Source organism: Vombatus ursinus, unplaced genomic scaffold, assembly GCF_900497805.2.
Source record: "Vombatus ursinus unplaced genomic scaffold, bare-nosed wombat genome assembly UNPS02014797.1, whole genome shotgun sequence".
In the NCBI taxonomy this organism is placed as follows: Eukaryota; Metazoa; Chordata; class Mammalia; order Diprotodontia; family Vombatidae; genus Vombatus; species Vombatus ursinus.
The window spans coordinates 4,222,747-4,241,201 of NW_020954575.1; the positions used below are offsets into that span (position 1 = coordinate 4,222,747).

At 35.9% G+C, this 18,455-nt stretch overlaps 1 protein-coding gene across 1 annotated transcript in view; it reads right to left on the minus strand.

The window, feature by feature from the left end:
• The window catches only part of CLTC (clathrin heavy chain), a 75,607-nt gene that overhangs the window by 40,355 nt on the left and 16,797 nt on the right, over positions 1 to 18,455 (minus strand). Inside the window, exons 2-6 of the mRNA XM_027870292.1 lie at positions 7,531 to 7,738; positions 5,085 to 5,353; positions 3,993 to 4,154; positions 2,690 to 2,803; positions 2,007 to 2,180 (exon numbers count right to left, since the gene is read on the minus strand). Coding sequence (XP_027726093.1) covers positions 2,007 to 2,180; positions 2,690 to 2,803; positions 3,993 to 4,154; positions 5,085 to 5,353; positions 7,531 to 7,738 — 927 coding nt within the window. The remainder of the gene's footprint in view (positions 1 to 2,006; positions 2,181 to 2,689; positions 2,804 to 3,992; positions 4,155 to 5,084; positions 5,354 to 7,530; positions 7,739 to 18,455) is intronic.

Sequence of the window (18,455 nt, forward strand, 5' to 3'; positions counted from 1 at the left end):
TTCTCTTTCCCAACTTTCATAAGAAGCTTAGCTGCCTGATACCTTCCACCACTCTGCTGTGGCATTGGCTGGGCTGCCTTAGAAATGTTATCATCTTTGTACTATACATTTAAACTATCAGAATATTCTCCAAGGGAATGGCACTGCACTATCCTAAGACCTTAAGGCCCCATTCCCCATATTCCCTACAATTAAAACACTGCTTATGAGAATCAAATATATAATCATTATCCACTAGTCTTCCACATTTTTTCTTTACAACTAGAAAACATTAACAAAATTAACTTTAGCCTGACTTCATCTTTAAAACAGCCTATCACTACAGGCAAGATATACTGCAAAGTGGATGCGGTATTTCAAGGTATACATATCCGCCCCACAACAAAAATCTACTTTTAAAAAGGAAGTAGATTAATATTTGTTCTCTTCCTCCTCTCCCTCCACTATCACTACTTGTCTCTAGAGATAATAGAGATTAAGTTCCAACCTTCCTATTTTCAACTTACAAATTCCACATCAAATACAATGTCAATCTTACCAAATTTATAGGCTATTTTAACAAAACTTAATATACACTACTACTAAGGTCCCTGTACATACTAAGATTAGTTTCTCCAAAACACAAGAAGACTGTTATGAAATGATGCAAAATAAAGAACACAGGGCTTTAGAATTTAAGTTTTTTGCAAGTAGGGATTGTTTCCTTCTTTAAATTTGTACCTCAAGCACCTGCTATATAACAGGCACTTAATATTGTGGTTAATTGACAGAACCAGGACAATAATACACATACAATGGCTATGATATAAATCAAGTTAATTTCACACTAAGAGGCAACAGGACTAGTCAAAATTATTTCAGGGCTTCGCTGTATTATAGCTTGTGAACTGCTGGGGGGGGAGGAAAGGGAGTATACCTTGTAGGGAGGTTCGTTTTGAAATACCTTTCATAGTAAAAAAAAAAAAATGTATTAAGATAGATAGCTACATGGACAGACAAATAAACGGAAATATCTATTTTAAAAGAAACTCTCTGGCTCTTAAAAGAGTCACATTCTATTTAGCTTCAGAGAGAGAGGGAAAAAAGCAAAACAATCACTTGTAGCATGGGGAACAGTTATAAAGGAAACACCACTGAAAAAAAAAAAAACAAAGCACTCAACTAGGATTAGTTAGTGAGATGTAGGTCCTATGTGCATCTAGCAGTCAGCTTCAGGAAAAACAAAGAATTCTGAGACTCAAGATTCTGTCAAATGACAGATTAAAAAGTTTAAAGTTTTAACCAAAGTTCAGAGTGAGTTAAAGATATTTAAATGTCAACTGAGGTCATAACTAAAATGAATCAGATACTTTGGGATTCAACCTACTAGGCTTTCCTTCAACATATCTATAACAATAATAGCAGAGGAAAAGGTTTACAACTTCTAATATTTTAGTTTGAGAAACAGGTCAGTTTATTAGTTATGAAAATTCATTTAGCTTCCCTATGTCTCAGCTTCTTCATGTGTAAAATGGGAATAATGCTTATAGTACCTCCCTACCACCTATCATAGGTGCTTTTAAAAATATAAAGTACTATATAAATCCAAGTTACTCTTAGTGACGTATTTCCAACTACTTTATGATACTCTGAAAATATAAATACTGCCTAGGTAGAAAGTCTTAAGTTGGAGACTCTAATGTTCAAAATCAATTCCGATACACAAGTCAGCCAATAGCTTTTCCTATCTAAATAGTATCTAAGTCAGTCAATGATGCTTTACTTAAAACATCAATTTTCCTTAAGTAGTGACTATTACTTTTAAAAAATATAAACTAGTAGTAGGAAAGTTCTCCTTGTAACTTACATTCTATAGAAATATCTATTTTGTATAGCAAGCATACAGTATCAAAAAGTACTAAATTTGTTTTCTACAGGGAGATAATCATTTTTGAAATGCTAAAGGAAAAAGACTATCTATTAGGTTTGTCTTTGCTTCCTAATTGGAGGGTAGACAGATTCCTTACTTGTCCCTTCCTGTTTACACCAATAATTCCAGCTGTTGCTTCATGAGGTGCAGTAACGAAGATGGTTTCTCCACTGATTCTATTCATGTAGATGCAGGTACCAGTCTCCAGGTCATATAAATGGATATAGCCATATTTGGTTATCAAGAATACCACATCATGTTTTTCGCTGATCTATATAAAGAAAATTAGCACTTTTAACAAAAATAAATTGAAATCTGGTCATAGAAGATGCTTTATTTTGCTATCTCTCTTTTAAGAACCCTGCCATGGTTTAAATGTTTAACTCCAACCACTTCTATTACTCACGCCTTGCCCAGTCTAAGAAAGCATGTTTTCGGCATAAAGACTTAAACTCAAACACCTAAGTATTCTATATAAAAGATAAGTATAACAAGTAGAGCAGCATTACAGAAGTTCTTTCAGGATGACCAAAATTGGTCATTCTTCTAAATGCCACATAAAAGAAAAAAAAAGGTTAAATTAATGCTAAGAAGGGCAATTCAATTAACATCTATAAATTGTTTCGCTGATTTTTTTTCTCCCACCCCTTTTAATTCTGTTGTAGTTGTTACATGAGAGAGCACTCTGGAAAGGATCAGGGGGAGGGATATCGGGAGAAATTTTGGCAATGTAAAAAAAGATCAATAAAACGTATTTTTAACAAACTTCTCTTAACATACCTGCATTGCCACAGGAAAGTCATTTTGTGCTTCTGGAGGAAAAAAGACATCTACTGCTTTCTTTGGAAAAGGCTGATTCCCTGTAGGTGGTGTGCCGACTTCAATGATATGTAACTGTTCAACAAGACACAATCATATTTTCTGTAACTCTTTACGCCTTTTTTTTTTCTGACAAGCAAAAACATCAACTGAAGAACGGGAAATATCAGGACTAGAGTCAGCTCTTGATCATCTTTACATGAACAGATGGAAACAGTGGCCTAGATCACCTCAAAATTATATATTTTGGGCTTTGGGTTAGGTTTTTGGCATTTACATCAAAAAACAGTGGTAAAAGGCTGGAAATTCACAAAAACAAAGGTACGATTTAAAAAGCCAAATTCAAAATACAGCTGAAAAGTTGTTCAATCCCTAAAACTGATAAAAGAGTCCTTGCTTATTTGGGGCTGCCTTAGAAGAAGGATTGATTCACGGTTCCTTTGCTCAAATGTTTTAATTCTAAAAGGCTTCCTATAATACATAAAGCAATTAAGAGTGAGTCCAAGAACGGATTCTCTATTTAATTCTCTCAAGAAAGCAAGATCTGACTTATGCAATGAATAAGAATATTTTATACATTAATTCACTGTATTAATTTTTTACTAGAAAGGTTAAAGTTATTATGGTAAACAATTTCAAGATCTCACTACAAAAGACAAAGCAGAAGGCCATAAATAACAGTGAGGCCCCAAGGAGAATTTATAAATGCATTACTGGGAGGTATTTGTGAGGACATCATATATTTTATGTAAAGTGCTAATTATTATCTGTGTATTAGAGACAAGTCACCCAAAGTACCTGGGTCTTACAGTCTTACAGATGTTAAGAATGACTTCTTATTCAAAAAGTTAATGAGCCTGTTACCGTTCTATCATTCCAAATTTAAATGGAAAATATACCTTTGGTGTCTTATTGGGTTCCTCTCAGGAAAGAGAGAACTCTAGCAATTTACTTCAAGCTGATGACTACTATATTTGTTATGTAGTTAATGGTCTTCACCTAAAAGGCATTCAAGTCATCTAATTTTTAAAAGATGATCTGATGCTTCTAGAGAATGATTACATATTTTACAGATATTAGAAGGAACAAAACAGTAACAGCAATAACCAGACAAAAACATGCCTTAATCTGCAGGAACACTGGGATTAAAAGGAAGAGTGAATTTTGAGAGATGAAGACAAGCAGTTAAGCACGTTATATTTTTTTAATTGGTTTGCTTAGTTTTTGTGTATTTCTAACTCCATTTCAAGAAGCCAAAGTTTACCTTGCCTCCAGCTTGCCCCCTTACTGCAAAACAAAACAGTGTTGACTCTTCAGCATTTCCTTCCATCTTAAATTGTGCAAAGCTAGCAGCATGTCCTTCAATGGGCTGAGACACTTTTCTGTCTACAGAATAAAGCTGCATGGCTCCCACCACACGATTTTGCTGCAAAGAAATAAGGTTACCAAGTTGAAATCTACTAAATAACAAAATCTTAACTCCTTAATTCATTAACAGGATGTTCAGTGACAATATTTTATGATCGTCAGAGATCCATTTCTTTTATGTTACTGAACTGTTTCCAAGCTAGATGTAATACCTCATTGCTAACAATTTAGGAATTAGAGCATAATATTTTCCTCTGTAGATGGCAACCTAAGGATGTATTTCAAAAAAGCCTGCTAAAGGAAAATGAAGTATGGAATCATGGAATGTTAGACCTAGAAGGGATATTAGATAATTAATCCAACTCATTATACAGATGAGAGAAAATCAAGGCTCAGAAATTAAGTATCTTGCTCACGGTCACACAAAATCATGACTAACACCCAAGTCTCCAGAGTCCACCCAGAGCTCTTTATTTCTACCATATTCTATGACCTAACTTCTAATTTGTAAGAGAATTCACAATTTAGGGTTTAAAAAAAGAACACCTGGCAATTGATAAGAGTATAATTATATCTGATCAACTACACTATAGGCTCTAGATCAGTGGTGTCAGACTCAAACAGAATGGATCCCTATGGGCTGGCATATTGACTTACAAAACCATAAATTATCTAGGTTTTAAGATCATTTTAATTTGTTTTTATTAAATATTGTGGCCTGTCTTGAGTTTGACACCTCTGCCCTAGATAGTTATCAGGCTTTGAATCTTTCATTGTAGGTCATTTTTGGTTATTTCCTCAAGTAAGGGAAGAAAAGAGGATTTAATTAGACCAAGAGATCTAGTACTGTAAGCAATTTCTTCCCATTTTTTCTGCAGGTTAACCCCAACTCCAGAAAGGACTTTGTACATAAAGCCTTATTTCAAAATTTACTCCATTCTGAGCAATGGACTTCTATTCCTCTTTAATCTACATAAAATCGGTATACCTGTGCAGATATGCCAGTAAGAAGTAACCACTTCTGCTTTGCATCTGTACGGTAGTTGATAATCTGGCAACCAGCAAGACTAGAATGGCGATCAAACATCTTCACTGGTTGTGACTCTCCTTCCATACTCCAGTGATAGACCGCATTGTCCGTAACAAGGGCAACAGTGTTCAAAGAAATCCATTTCCAAAAGGTGACATCATCAGTCATGGTGTGAGCCTTCATTTTACTTTTCATTTCAATGTTAAATATCTGAAGTGTTTTCCCAGCTTTAAAACAAAAAAGGTAGATTTTAAAACCAAGGCTCAGAGTAAACTCTAGCTCTGTAGTTTCTGCATCTTCACATTTCACATTCAACTGAAAAGGCACTATTCATACTATCACTAGTTACAGAATCATCAAAATTTATCACAAAAATAACAAGAGTTAATGGCTAAACGCTACAGAATAGATCTGAAGCATTAAGTTATTTCTATCCAACATAGTTAAGCTTTAGTTGAGCATTGGCAAAGCTAACTTTCCAAAGACGAAAATAGAGACAGAAATAAATATCATCATCCTAGTTAATTCTACTAATAGTCTAATTATATAGCCATCTGAGCCTTGAATTGAGACAACACTAACAAAGCACAACACTCTGACAAAAGGATGGAAAACAATCAGGTTAATCTTATAATTGTGATAGAAAGCCAATTTTTTTCCCCATTAATAGCTACTTAGTTCTCGGTATACTAAGCAGAACAAGTATATGTACAGACACAACATGTGATCTTTGTAAGACTGGCATACTCCCTCTGACCAAACTTATGGAAGCTGCTTCTTGAAGAAAGAGGTTCCACTTAAACTCTGCCTTGTCACTCATATATCAAGAAAATGAATTCATGCTACACCTACTTGGTTAAAATTACAAAGGGAAAAGGAAAAAGAAATGCAAGGAAGGGTATAATACACTAAAGGGTTAGGAAAGGTTTCAAGGTACATAGTTAATATACTGGAGGCAAGAATAAAGTTCAAGCTTCACCCCAATAAGACAGCTTACATTTAGTCCCAGAAGGAAGGAACGTGCCTTGAATATGAAATGTGCCCAGAGCTAGCTGCAGGTTTTCAGAATAAGGGCCCATATTTAAAAGTTAATTTGAAAGGCCTGATGGTCTCCCAAAAGCACCATATTTCTGGGCCAGAAAATATATGGCTCCTATAAGATACTATTTTCCCAAGAGAAGAAGAAATAGCTTTGTACTTGCCGCCATCTAACCACATAGTTTGGAAAAGCTTTCCCTAAAATATAAATGTTATTTCCATCCTGCACAATATGCAAAGCACACTAAAGGCAAAAACCAGACTGAAAAATTGTGATAGTTATAGTCCTGTTTATAAAAAGTAGCTTGAAGTTAATATAATTAGCTATATAGGAAACAGCGCCTTGAAATGACATTATTTTCTCCCTCATATAGAACTTAGGTTATATTCAGATAGTAAAAAAAAAATGTTTAATACTAATGCGTATCTACTATGCTATAGTAATGAGCTCCGGAAACCTTTTCAACTCATTACATTTTCTTTTCATAGAACAGGACAATAACTAACACAATCTAAATTGAGAACTCACCATCTGCATACACATAAGAAAGCATTAAAAAATATAGTAACATTAAAGTTAGAGAAAGTATTCTAAGAAAAGTATTTGAGTACCTTCAAAAGGCACTTCAATATAAGCTCTGTGAGGGTAGGGACAGTGACTCATCTAGACTCTGTATCTCCCCTAGAACCTGCAGAAAGTGGGTAACTTCAGAAAGGGCTTTTGAACTGAAGAGGAAGAAACTAGGATGTGTAGAGCTAATTAGATTTAATCAGCAAGATTAACTATAACCAATGGATAAAGAATTTCAACTTTCACACTGTAAGGCTAAAAACAAGTTGACTGTTAAATTAAATGGTTACATGCTCTATAAATTCTGTGAGCTTTGAAAAGTTCCTCTGCATAAGTCTAGTCAAACGGCCTTACCTCCTGAGGAAAAGTAAAACATAGTGGCTCAACTGAAGTTACCAATGGCAATCTCCTGCCTTTTAATGATATTAAAACTGATGCTTGTAATACAGTCCAATTATACAAACAGCTAATTCCAGTATATTTTACTCTAAGTCTTCCTTAAGATCTTGCAAAGGAATAAGTCTCAAAATTAGATGGGACCTCAAAAGCCATTTAGTATCATCTATACCTAAGTAAAAACCCAGTTAGACATATTGAACAGAAGGTAAGAGTCATGTTTCACAGTATCTTTGCAGTCCACAAACAGGTAAATTTCTAACATTGGGCTTAATCTTTGCCAATTGATATCATTTTAGTCAAATTTAACCTGTATACTACATTAAAACCTAGAGTCCAAATACTAAGCTTACATGTTCAAAGAGAAGAATTTATAATATTAAAATCAGTTCTTCGTACCTTTTAATGCAATTACTTTGCTAGCTGGATTCATGATGGCACTGTCAGCTGAAATTGGTCGACGAATGGGATTACTTGGATCATTCATATCAATGATTACCACCTGAGCCTGCTCTCCTACTTTTTCTCTAATGCAGATGAATTTGTCCGACTCCATAGTCAAAGTACTGAAGCCAATATTTGCTGGGTTGATACCCAGATTCTGGAGCTGAAAGAAAGACAGGTTAATTAATAAAGACACATATGACAAAATAATAATTACACAATAAATATCACTGTTACCATTAAGTAATTCCAGAAAGGCTTAATTTAATTGAATATTGTAACATGTCAAGTGCCATATAGTTTTTCATTTGACACTGCTAGCCCTACCACCCTCATTACACAAATGCAAACAAAGCAATTAACAGCAAAAGGTAGTAATGACTTTTGCGTTACAAAATCTATGTAACACTAAATTCAGTTCAGACACAGAATTAAAACTACCCAGCTAGAAATCAGAAATAGTGAAATCAATGTGCCACAGTTAGCAGTTATGGTTCTACATGGGGTCCTGGAAGAATCCCCCCACCCCCATCCCAGACTGCTAGTGCTTCTCCCTTAGATTACACTGTATCTGTTTAGCAAGTTGTCCCCACCCTTTGAGAATGTAAACTCCTTGAAGGCAAGCACTGTTTCATTTTTATATCCACCTAGCACAGGACATGGTATATAGTAGGTACTTAACATGTATGCTTATTGACTAATAAGCAAGGCATTTTAGAATATGAAGTCATTAATTTAAGCCCCCCCCCCAACAACAAAATCAGTGTAGAAGGACTCCATATCCTCTGTGTCTCCTGCAACTTCAAACCTTTAAGTGCCTACGAGACACAGAGCACTGTGTGCCATGCGGAGACCAAAAAAATGACCTGCCCTAAAGAAGCCCACAATCAAGTTGTGGCAAGCCCCTCACTCATCTTTGTGTATTTTGGATATAATACAAAACATACATAAAAAAGAGAAGTGCAAAGTATCATTAGTAATTAAGTGGATCAAAGAAGGCTTTACAGCACTTGAGAAAGGCATTAAAAGATATAGAAAAAGCAGAGGTGTGAGGGAGTACAGAACAAGGAAGATTCCAGAAGTAAGAAAATCACTGAGTTTGAAGAATGTCAAAATAACCCTGTTTTATTACAGCACAGTACACATGAAGATGCAAAAGCAAAGTGTTGTGAGGTTTTCTAGTATCTTTGGAAACCTTGGTAAAGAATCTGAACTGCATTCGGTAGGAACTCAAAATAAATGATCACTATGGTATTAAGAGTTCTGTCACAACTAGCTTTAGAATATAATAAAAGAATAAAGTGGCTAGTTAGAGGCAGCTAGGTGGGTTACTGGAGAGCACTTGGCCTGGAGTCAGGAAGACTGTAGTTCAAATCTGGCCTTAGATACTCACTTGCTATGCGACTCTGGTCAACTTATGTAACCTTTGTTTGCCTTAATCCACTGGAGAAGAAAATGGCAAACCAAATCCTTGCCAGGAAAATCCCATGGGCAATATGGTCCATGGGGTCTCAAAGAGTTGGACAACAATTGAACAACAGTGGCTGATCACAAAGAACCACCTAAATTTAGGGTAGCTAGGTGGTACAGTGGTTAGAGTGCTGGGCCAGGACTCAGAAGGCCCCCAGTTCAAAACTGGCTCTAGACTTTTGCTACATAACCTGTTTGCCTACAACCTCTATTTGCCTCAGGTTCCTCAACTGTAAAATGGGGATATTAGCACCTAATTGTGAGAATAAATTTGATATTTTAAAGTGTTTAGTGTAGCACATAGTAGGCTGTATATAAATGCTAGCTATAAATGTTTAGTAATAATTCTAAATTATACTACATTATAACTAAGTTATAAGATAATACTATGTTAGGACACCTGAAGACTTTTTTAGCATTTGATTATCACCCTACCCATTAAATCCATTTCCTTTACAATATTTTGGTCACAAGATAATGACTATTCCCAAGATTGGTCCTAATGCAAGGGAAAAATGGACTGCCCTGAGAAGTACTGGGTTCACTCTCCCTGTAAAGCCTAAAGCTTAAACTCAATGACAACTCATTTTAGAGGAAAAGCCTTAGAGGAGGAGTAAGGGTTGGACAAGATGGCCTCTGAGGGCCCTCCAACTCTCAGATTCCATGACTCCCTTAGTCATGAAAAACACTCATGCTCATATCTACTCTGATCTTAGGACCAAAAAAGAAGAATGTCACTTATTTTAATTATACAATGCCCCACCCTGACCCTTCCATTTCTGATCCTATTAAAGGAATAGGAACAATAAAGTATCCTAAGAAGGAAGCTCCAGGATGCCTTAAATGCAGTAATAATCATGTGGTTCAATACTATGAAGGAAGCGATCACCTGGTATTTACCAAGTGACCAGTGAAGAATATTAAAGCCAGCATACCAACTGCTTCAGTTTTTTAAGGGGAAAAAAAATGAGGTAGAGAATTAGATAATAATCAAAACAATTAACTTCAAACAAACCCACACAAATCATTAAGCATTTCTCTACATTACCAACAAAAGCAAACAGGAAGAGATAGAAGGAGAAATCCAGTATAAAATACTTCGAGGTCTACCTCTCAAGACACACACAAGAACTATATGAATACAATTACAAAAGCACTCTAAGTAATTGGGGAAATATTAATTGCCAATATAAAAAATATAATTGCCAATAATAACAAACCTACCTAAATTTACTTACTCAGTACTATACCAATCAAACTACCAAAGAATTACTTTATATGGAACTAGGGAAAAAAATATCAAAATTCACTGGAGAAACAAAAGGCCAAGAATATCAAAAAAATCAATGAAAAAAAATGGGGAGGAAGGGAGCCTCTCTCAAACTATGCTACTAAGCGGTAATCATCAAAACAATTTGGTACTGGGTAAGAAATAGAGGTCTTAACAAATTAGATATGGAATATGCAGGTGCAAATAAACACAGTAACTTAGTATTTGATAAATCCAAAGATCTCAGCTACTGGGGCAAGAACACACTATTTGACAAACAAGAAAACTGGAAAATAGTCTGGCAGAAACTAGGCAAGGATCATTATCTCACACTGTATACCAAGATAGATGAATAGGTGCATGATTAAGATGATGATATCACAAGCAAACTGGTAGAGCAGGGAAGAAATTACTTGTCAGATCTATGGATGGACAAGAGTTTATGAGCAAATAAGAGATAGGGAGGTTCACAGAAGGCAAAATGGATAGTTTTGATTATATAAAATTAAAATGAATTTACGCTAACAAAAACCAATGCAGCTAGGAAAAAAAAGCAGGAAGCTGGGGCAAAAAAATCTTTGAAGTAAGTTTTTTCTGATAAAGGTCTCGTTTCTCAAATATATAGGGAACTGAGTAAAATTTACAAAAATAAAAGCCTTATCCCAATTGATAAATGGTCAATAGATATGAATAAGCAGTTTTCAAAGAAAAAAAATCCAATTTATCAATATCAATGTGAAAAAATGATCTAAATCACTAATAACTAGAGAAATGCAAATTAAAACAACTCTGAGTAACCACCTCACACCCATTAGGTTGGCTAAGAGACAGAAAAGGAAAATGATATGCTAGAAGGGATGTGGGAAAATAAGCACACTAATGCACTGTTGGTGGAGCTGTGAACTAGTCCAACCATTCTAGAAAGCAACTTGTAACTATGCCGAAAAGGCTATTAAACTGTGCATATCTTTTCACCCAGCAATACCACTTTGAGGTTTATACACCAAGGAGATCAAGAAAAGAGGAAAAGGACCCATATTTACAAAAATATTTGTAGCAGTTTTTTTTAGTGGTAGCAAAGAAGTGGAAAATGAGGGTTATGCCCATCAAGTGGAGAATGGCTGAGTAACCTGTAGTAAATGATTGTGATGGAATATTATTGTGCTATAAGAAATGATGAGCAGAATAATTTCAGAAAAACTTGGGAAGACTTACACAAACTGACTGCAAAGTGAAATGAACAGAGGCAGGAAATTGCTGTATACAGCAACACTATATGAAGAACTGTGAATGACTTAGCTATTCTCAGCAATACAATAATACAAGACAATTCTAAAAAACTTATGATGAAAAATGTTATCCACCTCCAGAGAAAGAACTGATACAAGTCTGAATATAAAATCGAAATATGCTTTTTTTAACTTTATTTTTCTTGGAGTTTTTTGATCTGTGTTTTCTTTTGCAACATGGCTAATATGGAAATGTTTTGCAAGACTGCACATGTATAATCTATATCAAAGTAGGGGAAGGAGGGAGGGAATTTAGAACTCAAAAATTATAAAAATGATTATTAAAAACTGTTTTTACATGTAATTGAGAAAAATAATTCTTTTTTAAAAAAGGTAATCAATTCTAACAGACTTAGTAACTCTGATCAACACAATGACCCATGTCATTCACCTCCAGAGAGAACTGATAGCCTCAGAGTACAGATTGAAGCATTTTATTCTTTCTTGTTTTATAGCTAATGTGAAAATTTGTTGTTCATGATTATACATATTCACAAGTTTGTTTTTTTTCCCATTGCCTCCAGCTTGGGTGGAAGAGGCAGTATGGGGAGGGAGAGAATTTGAAACCAAAAAAAGGAAGAAAAAAAAATAAAGATTCTGTGCTTTAAAAAATAAAATTTTTAAAAACTTCAATTAACAAAAGAGAATTAGGTAGGAAAATGGTGAAAATAGCTATCACTAAAGCACAAGGCAAAACAAATAAAGTTTAGGAAGTATTAAGTTCTCAGAAAGGTACCTTTTCTTATTCAGACAATTTCTCTCAATGACTGAGAAACTGCATGCTGTATAATAATTTGGGAATAGTTTTTTTTTTTAAGTAATATCGTAGCCATGGCCTAGAACCTGGGCTTCATGATCTAGGCTATTGGATCTTGAGTCCAGGAGTTCTGAGCTACAAGTGGCCTTCGTAGATCTGGTGTTTGCACTAAATTTCACATCAATACAGTGAGCCCTTGGGGAGGGCCACCAGGTTACCTAAGGAGGGGAAAATTGGTCCAGATCAGAACCGAAGCAGGTCAAAACTACCAAGCCAATCAGTGGTGGGACCAGGCCTGTGAGTAGCCCTTGTACTTCCAGTACGTACAAGAAGGTAGACACAGCCTTTAAAAAAAAAAAAAAAAAAGAAAGAAAGAAATTTTGTTATCCTACTATAAGTGAGCTACTGCATTAAGGTCTTGAAAAAAGCTTCTTTGAGGGTGTCTCATACTCTACTTTCACTTTCCTCTCATACCTCAATTACTTACAGGAACAACCAGTTATCAACTGCAGTAATTTAGTTATGGACACTACACTAGGATTGAGAATCAAGTTAACTGTCTAACCACTAATGCAAATACACTAATAAGGCAAAATAACCCATTTTACACCTGTCAAAGTGTACATTACAGAGATAACAGGTAGAACTATATAACTTTTAATGAAATGGATTATGATAAAGGTTATCCATGTAGCAGCTCTTACTTTACATGGTGACTAGAGCACTGAACTTTAGAGGCAGCAAAATGAAAATCTTGCCTCAAACATTTAACTGGCTGTGGGACCTTGGGCAAGTCAAAGTTAGTCTCCATTTCCTCATCTATAAAATGAGGTTAATTAGTACCTCTCATTGTGATAATCAAGTGAAATAATATATGTAAAAAGTTATATAAACATTAGCCATTATCTTTTCACTTTATGTCCATTTCCATTTAGCATTAGGCCTGATTGCATCACATTTCTTCTGTGGTTCAGGATTATGTGACAGCACCTCCTAATACTCAACTACTATTCCATTAACTCTATAATGCACAAAATAGGAAAACAATCCCTACCTACCTCAAAGGCCGCAAAGTGAGGACATCTGAAAAGTGAACTTTTCTTCTAAGTCATTCTTTAAGAAATCATGTAACATCCCTAAGCCCTGCCCTCAATAAAGTAAGGTATACACTTAACCCTCAATTGAAGGTCTCTGTCAAATATCTGTCTGAACTATAACAGCCAAGTCTCACAGTTTTTTATATGCAGAGCTAGAGAAAACACAGCTGAGTCAAAGCAACTTGATAAATTTCAGAATTGTGAACAGTTGCCTTACATGTAAAGTGTGGACAAAAGTCCGGGTAAAATTTTCAACCCACAACTAGATCCTGTCTTTTCTCTCCTACTATACCCCTTCCCCCCAATAAAGGAAAATCAACTCCAGAATTTTTATTCTGCTACTTATTAAGAAGTCCAGTAAAATGAGAATGAGAATACCACACAGCTATTTGATAAAATGAGGTTTGATGATTACCTGCTTATTTTAGGTACCTTTCTCTGAAATCCCTGTATATACCAACCTCTTTCCCCCTCAACTTAAAAACAAACAAGCAAATAAAGTTTTTTCAACTTCTAATTTTAGTGACTAGACATTGAGAGGTTAAGTGATTTGCCCAGGGTCATACAGCCAATATGAATCAAAATTGGAACCTGAACCCAGGTCTTCCTGAGTTCACTAAGGAATGATGCTTTATAAGTGGTAGGGGTAGTAGTAATTGTTATTGAAAAAAATTTACATAGAACAAATGTGCCTTTTATTTTGTGTTTCTAAAATGAACCTCAGGGAATATCATGAACTGCTACATTGATTTAAACTTTGACCACTGCTACTTGTTTAAGCAAGTAGAAACCACACCTCTTAGTAGGTGGCCATTATACAACCGGAAGATTACCACTCATTAAAAGGTGTGGTGCCCATACAAATCATAGTTCATTCATTCAAGATCCTGTGGAATTTTAGCTTGGCTGTGTACAAATGAGATATTAAAATAGTTCCTTCAGGTTTTGTAAAGCAATTTAAACTTCTGGGATCTCAAAATAAGCCCATAAACATTTTTTTTTCCTTATCCATTTTTTGGGGAGGCAAACAGGGTTAAGTAACTTGCCCCAGGTCACACAGCTAGTAAGTGCTGGAGACCAAATTTTGAATTCAGTTCCTCCTGACTCTGAGTACTCTATCCACTGCACCACCTAGCTGCCCCTGAAATAGTTATTGAAATATTTTTAAAAACAAGTTCAGGGATCCCAAAGTTAAGGAGCCCCTGCCTCTTAAGATTTTGTTTTTTTTGCCAAAACACTATGCCTCCAAGATAGTATTTTTAAAAGTGAATTCAGTACTATTTTGATGCTAAACTCCTAAAGATCTAAGCACCACCCACCCCCAAAAAAGTCAAACTCTAATATTAGCAAAAATAGTTTTCTGCATTGTTGTATTTTTAACATGTCTTGTAATCTTATCACTAAATAGTAAGACAGCATGTAATTTAACGAGCTTCTACAAAGCTTTAAGTCAGACACAGCAGGTTCATCACCTATGGTCAATGTTTGGTCCAACACTGAAGACCTCCAGCTATTCCTAGAGTTCAGGTGTTCATCACTTTTCACCTAGATTACTGCAATGGCTTCCTAACTGAACTTTCCTGACTCAAAGTTCATCCTCCATATTGCTTTCCCTACTCATACTCCAGGGGTTCCCTACTGTCTTTTCGAAGCCCTTCATGACCTAGCTCCAACCTATATTTCTGGTCTCATTATAACTTACTCCTCCCTCTTCAACTCTATAATCCTTGCCTGTCAGACTGGCCTTACTGCTGTTCTTCACACGAGACACAGCATTATCCCATCTCTGTGACTTTGAATTGCCACCCCAGCCCCCAAACCTGAAATTCACTACCTCCACACTTTTACCTCATAGAATCCCTTACTTCAAGATGCAGCTTAAGCAGCACCTTCTACAAACATAAGGCCTTTCCTAATTAACCCTCAACCTACCTTGTATTTATTTACTCTCTTTATATTTATTCTCAATATACATATTCTTGTTCCTCAATGGAACACAAGCTCCTGAAAAGCAGAGTTTGTACCATTATTTGTATCCCCAGCAGTGCCTGGAACACAAATAGGTGTTTATTAAATGCTTGCTGATTGAAGAAATATTGCCTAAATACCTCTATATTTAAGCAACTTGTGATCAGAAGATTTACCTTAAACCATTAGCACTGAAACAAACCCAAGCCAAAGAAGTATTGTGGCAGAAATGAAAGGAATCTTCAATGTATATGAAAGAGATTTTTATAACTAAGTATCCTATGTCATTCACATAACATTAATAATATTATTCACAAGACAGCACTCAATTTGGAATCAGAAGACCTGGGCTTGAATCTTGCCTCGGGCATGTTCAAGCTATGTGACCCCAAAGCAATTGCTTAACCTTTCTGACCTCAGCTTCCTCTACCTCTCAAGTACCTCCTTTCCAGCTCTAAATCTATGATCCTATAGTTCTCTTTCTAGTATAACTGTCCCTGTGACAGCTGTGTGCAAGTAGAAAATGCTATGGCAAGTGGTCAAGCTCTATCCTCTTGTCTCCCTCCCACAGGAGCTTTCTAATGAAGGGTGGAATTGCTCAGTGAGTGTGCTAAAGTGAGCACAATTAGAAATCATAAAGGATACTAAGGGTAAGCAACAAAAGCTATCAGCTAGAAAGTTATTTGGTTACAAGCTGTGCCTTCAACAGAAGGCAAGTTTTTTTTACAGTAGGGATTTTTTGTCCTTATAATCCCCATACCTAGCATAGCTCTTTGCACAATGTAAGCCCTTAACATTAATTAGATTGCTTAAAAATCATAAGTAATTTCTATTCTCATATGGCATAACAGAGATGCCAGATGATGTTTCCAGCAGAAGGAGCCTATGGATGAGCTTCAGAAAAATTAAATTCTAGACCTTTATCCAGAAATGACTTTGGACTTGTGCCTAGTTGATTCATGTGTAAAATGACCACTTTTCCCACTGAATTCAAAAATATGTGGAAGATAAAATAGGTTTAAGTGTGAGAGACCCACATTTGTAATGAATTAGAGTCCACGGATCCTCCTAGAGAACAAATCACAACTCTACCAAACCTCCTCATCCTGTCTTGCCCAAGTCCTTACATAAATTCTCCACAAAGGATCTACCCAACATGTTAAAGCCTTAACACTGTGTGTAGCAATACAGCAGCACACACTCTATTCATCTGTTACCCTCAACTCTCACTACACATTAAGTCTCTTTTCCCAATTATAAATTTCCTAGATATTTTATACTACTTTGCATGCAAGTCACTACTAGCAATATGCTGCAGCCTTAAACCCACTCTCCATCTATTTTTTTGGGTCACTTAAATTTTGATAATTCCAAAATTGTGGTCTTCTATGATCCAGAGACATACAGCATCCACTGCTATTAAACAGATGGCTGCACGTGTCAGAGGACTTGGGATGATTATCTAAGCACTTACACAAATTCCCAAATGCAATCTAACATGCTTTTTTCTATTCAATTTTAAGCCCAGCTCATTTTACCTGCCCAAGATACATGTACTGATGAACCAACTGAACAGACTGCCCATTCAACTACATAAAAGTGGCATACATGTATCTGTTTTGCACCTCATTTAATTGTGATAAGTTGCCTCTATCAAGTCATCCAGTTTATTCCTACTCTATGCAGAACTGTATTTGCATATAGCTCATTCCTAACCCCCATCCCCACTGACTTTCTAAAACTACTTCAAAACAGTTTGCTTCCTTTGTTAGCTCAGTGGGGAGCCAACACAGTGGAAGAAGTGTTAGATTTCAAATCAGAGGACCTGGATTCAAATTCTACCACTCTCAAAATCTGTGCAACTTGTGCAGGTCATTCAGTCTCTCCAGGCCTTAGTTTCTTCATCTGCAAAGTGAGGGGGTTGGATTAGATGACAAGTTAAAGTCCCTGCTACTCTAGATCTATGATAATTATCTTCTCTGTGTTAAGACTTTACAAATAAATTCTTCTCAATATATGGACCCAAATTGCTTAACAATCTTTCCCATGTTTACCTGCAATCCACAACAATAAGAAGAAAAGAACTAACTTATAGGCTTTTGTTAAACATATGACTAGTTAAGAGTATGGTTCATGTTTAGAACCTAGCCTTAATCACTGAATGGGCATTGCCTCGGTCAAACTGAGACCTGGGAAAGACCTTAGCCTAAAAAGGCCATAGCCTTCCACCGCATCCAGGGCCCTATCCAGTCATCCTGATCTGTATCTTGCCACTGGACCCAGCTGGCTCCTGAGGAGAAAGTGGGGCTGATAACTTTGCACAGCCCTCCCTCACTTAAATCCAATTCACTTGCAAGTCATGTTTTTTGTTTTTTTTTTTTTAAATCTCAAGCCTTCCTGTTGTCAAGGTCCTCTTCAAGAACAAAGAACAAACAACAGATCCTATACATAGTTGGGTTACAACAGGTAATAAATACACAGTCAGTTGAAACAATACGGCTACTCTAGTATATTTAGGTTTAGTTTGTTTACCTAAATAAACTGTTTTTAAAAATACAAATTGCTAAACTTAAAATGATTGTGTCACTTTTCTAAAGCCATTTACACTGAAGTTAAAGTCTTTACCTGCTAGAAACTAAAGTCTATTGGAATCTAGGGCATCAAGCACAGAACTAGGAATGTAGCCTGTGCCACTACAGATAACACTATATTCACAATGCACATGCAATATGCCAAATGACAAAAGTTTCCAGACTTCACTCTTCCACACCGTTTCCACGAACTGTACATAAGACAATACCAACTGAAAAATTTAAAAAAAAAAAAAAAAAAAAAAGACAATACCTACTGGATAAGGAGGGGTAGCTAGGTGGTGCAGTGAAGAGTACTGGCCCTGCAGCTGAGTCAGGAGAACCCAAGTTCAAAATCTAGCCTCAGACACTTAATAGCTGTGTGACCCTGAACATGTTACTTAACCCCAATTGCCTCCAAAAAAATGGATAAGGGAAAAAAAATGTTCATGGCCTTAT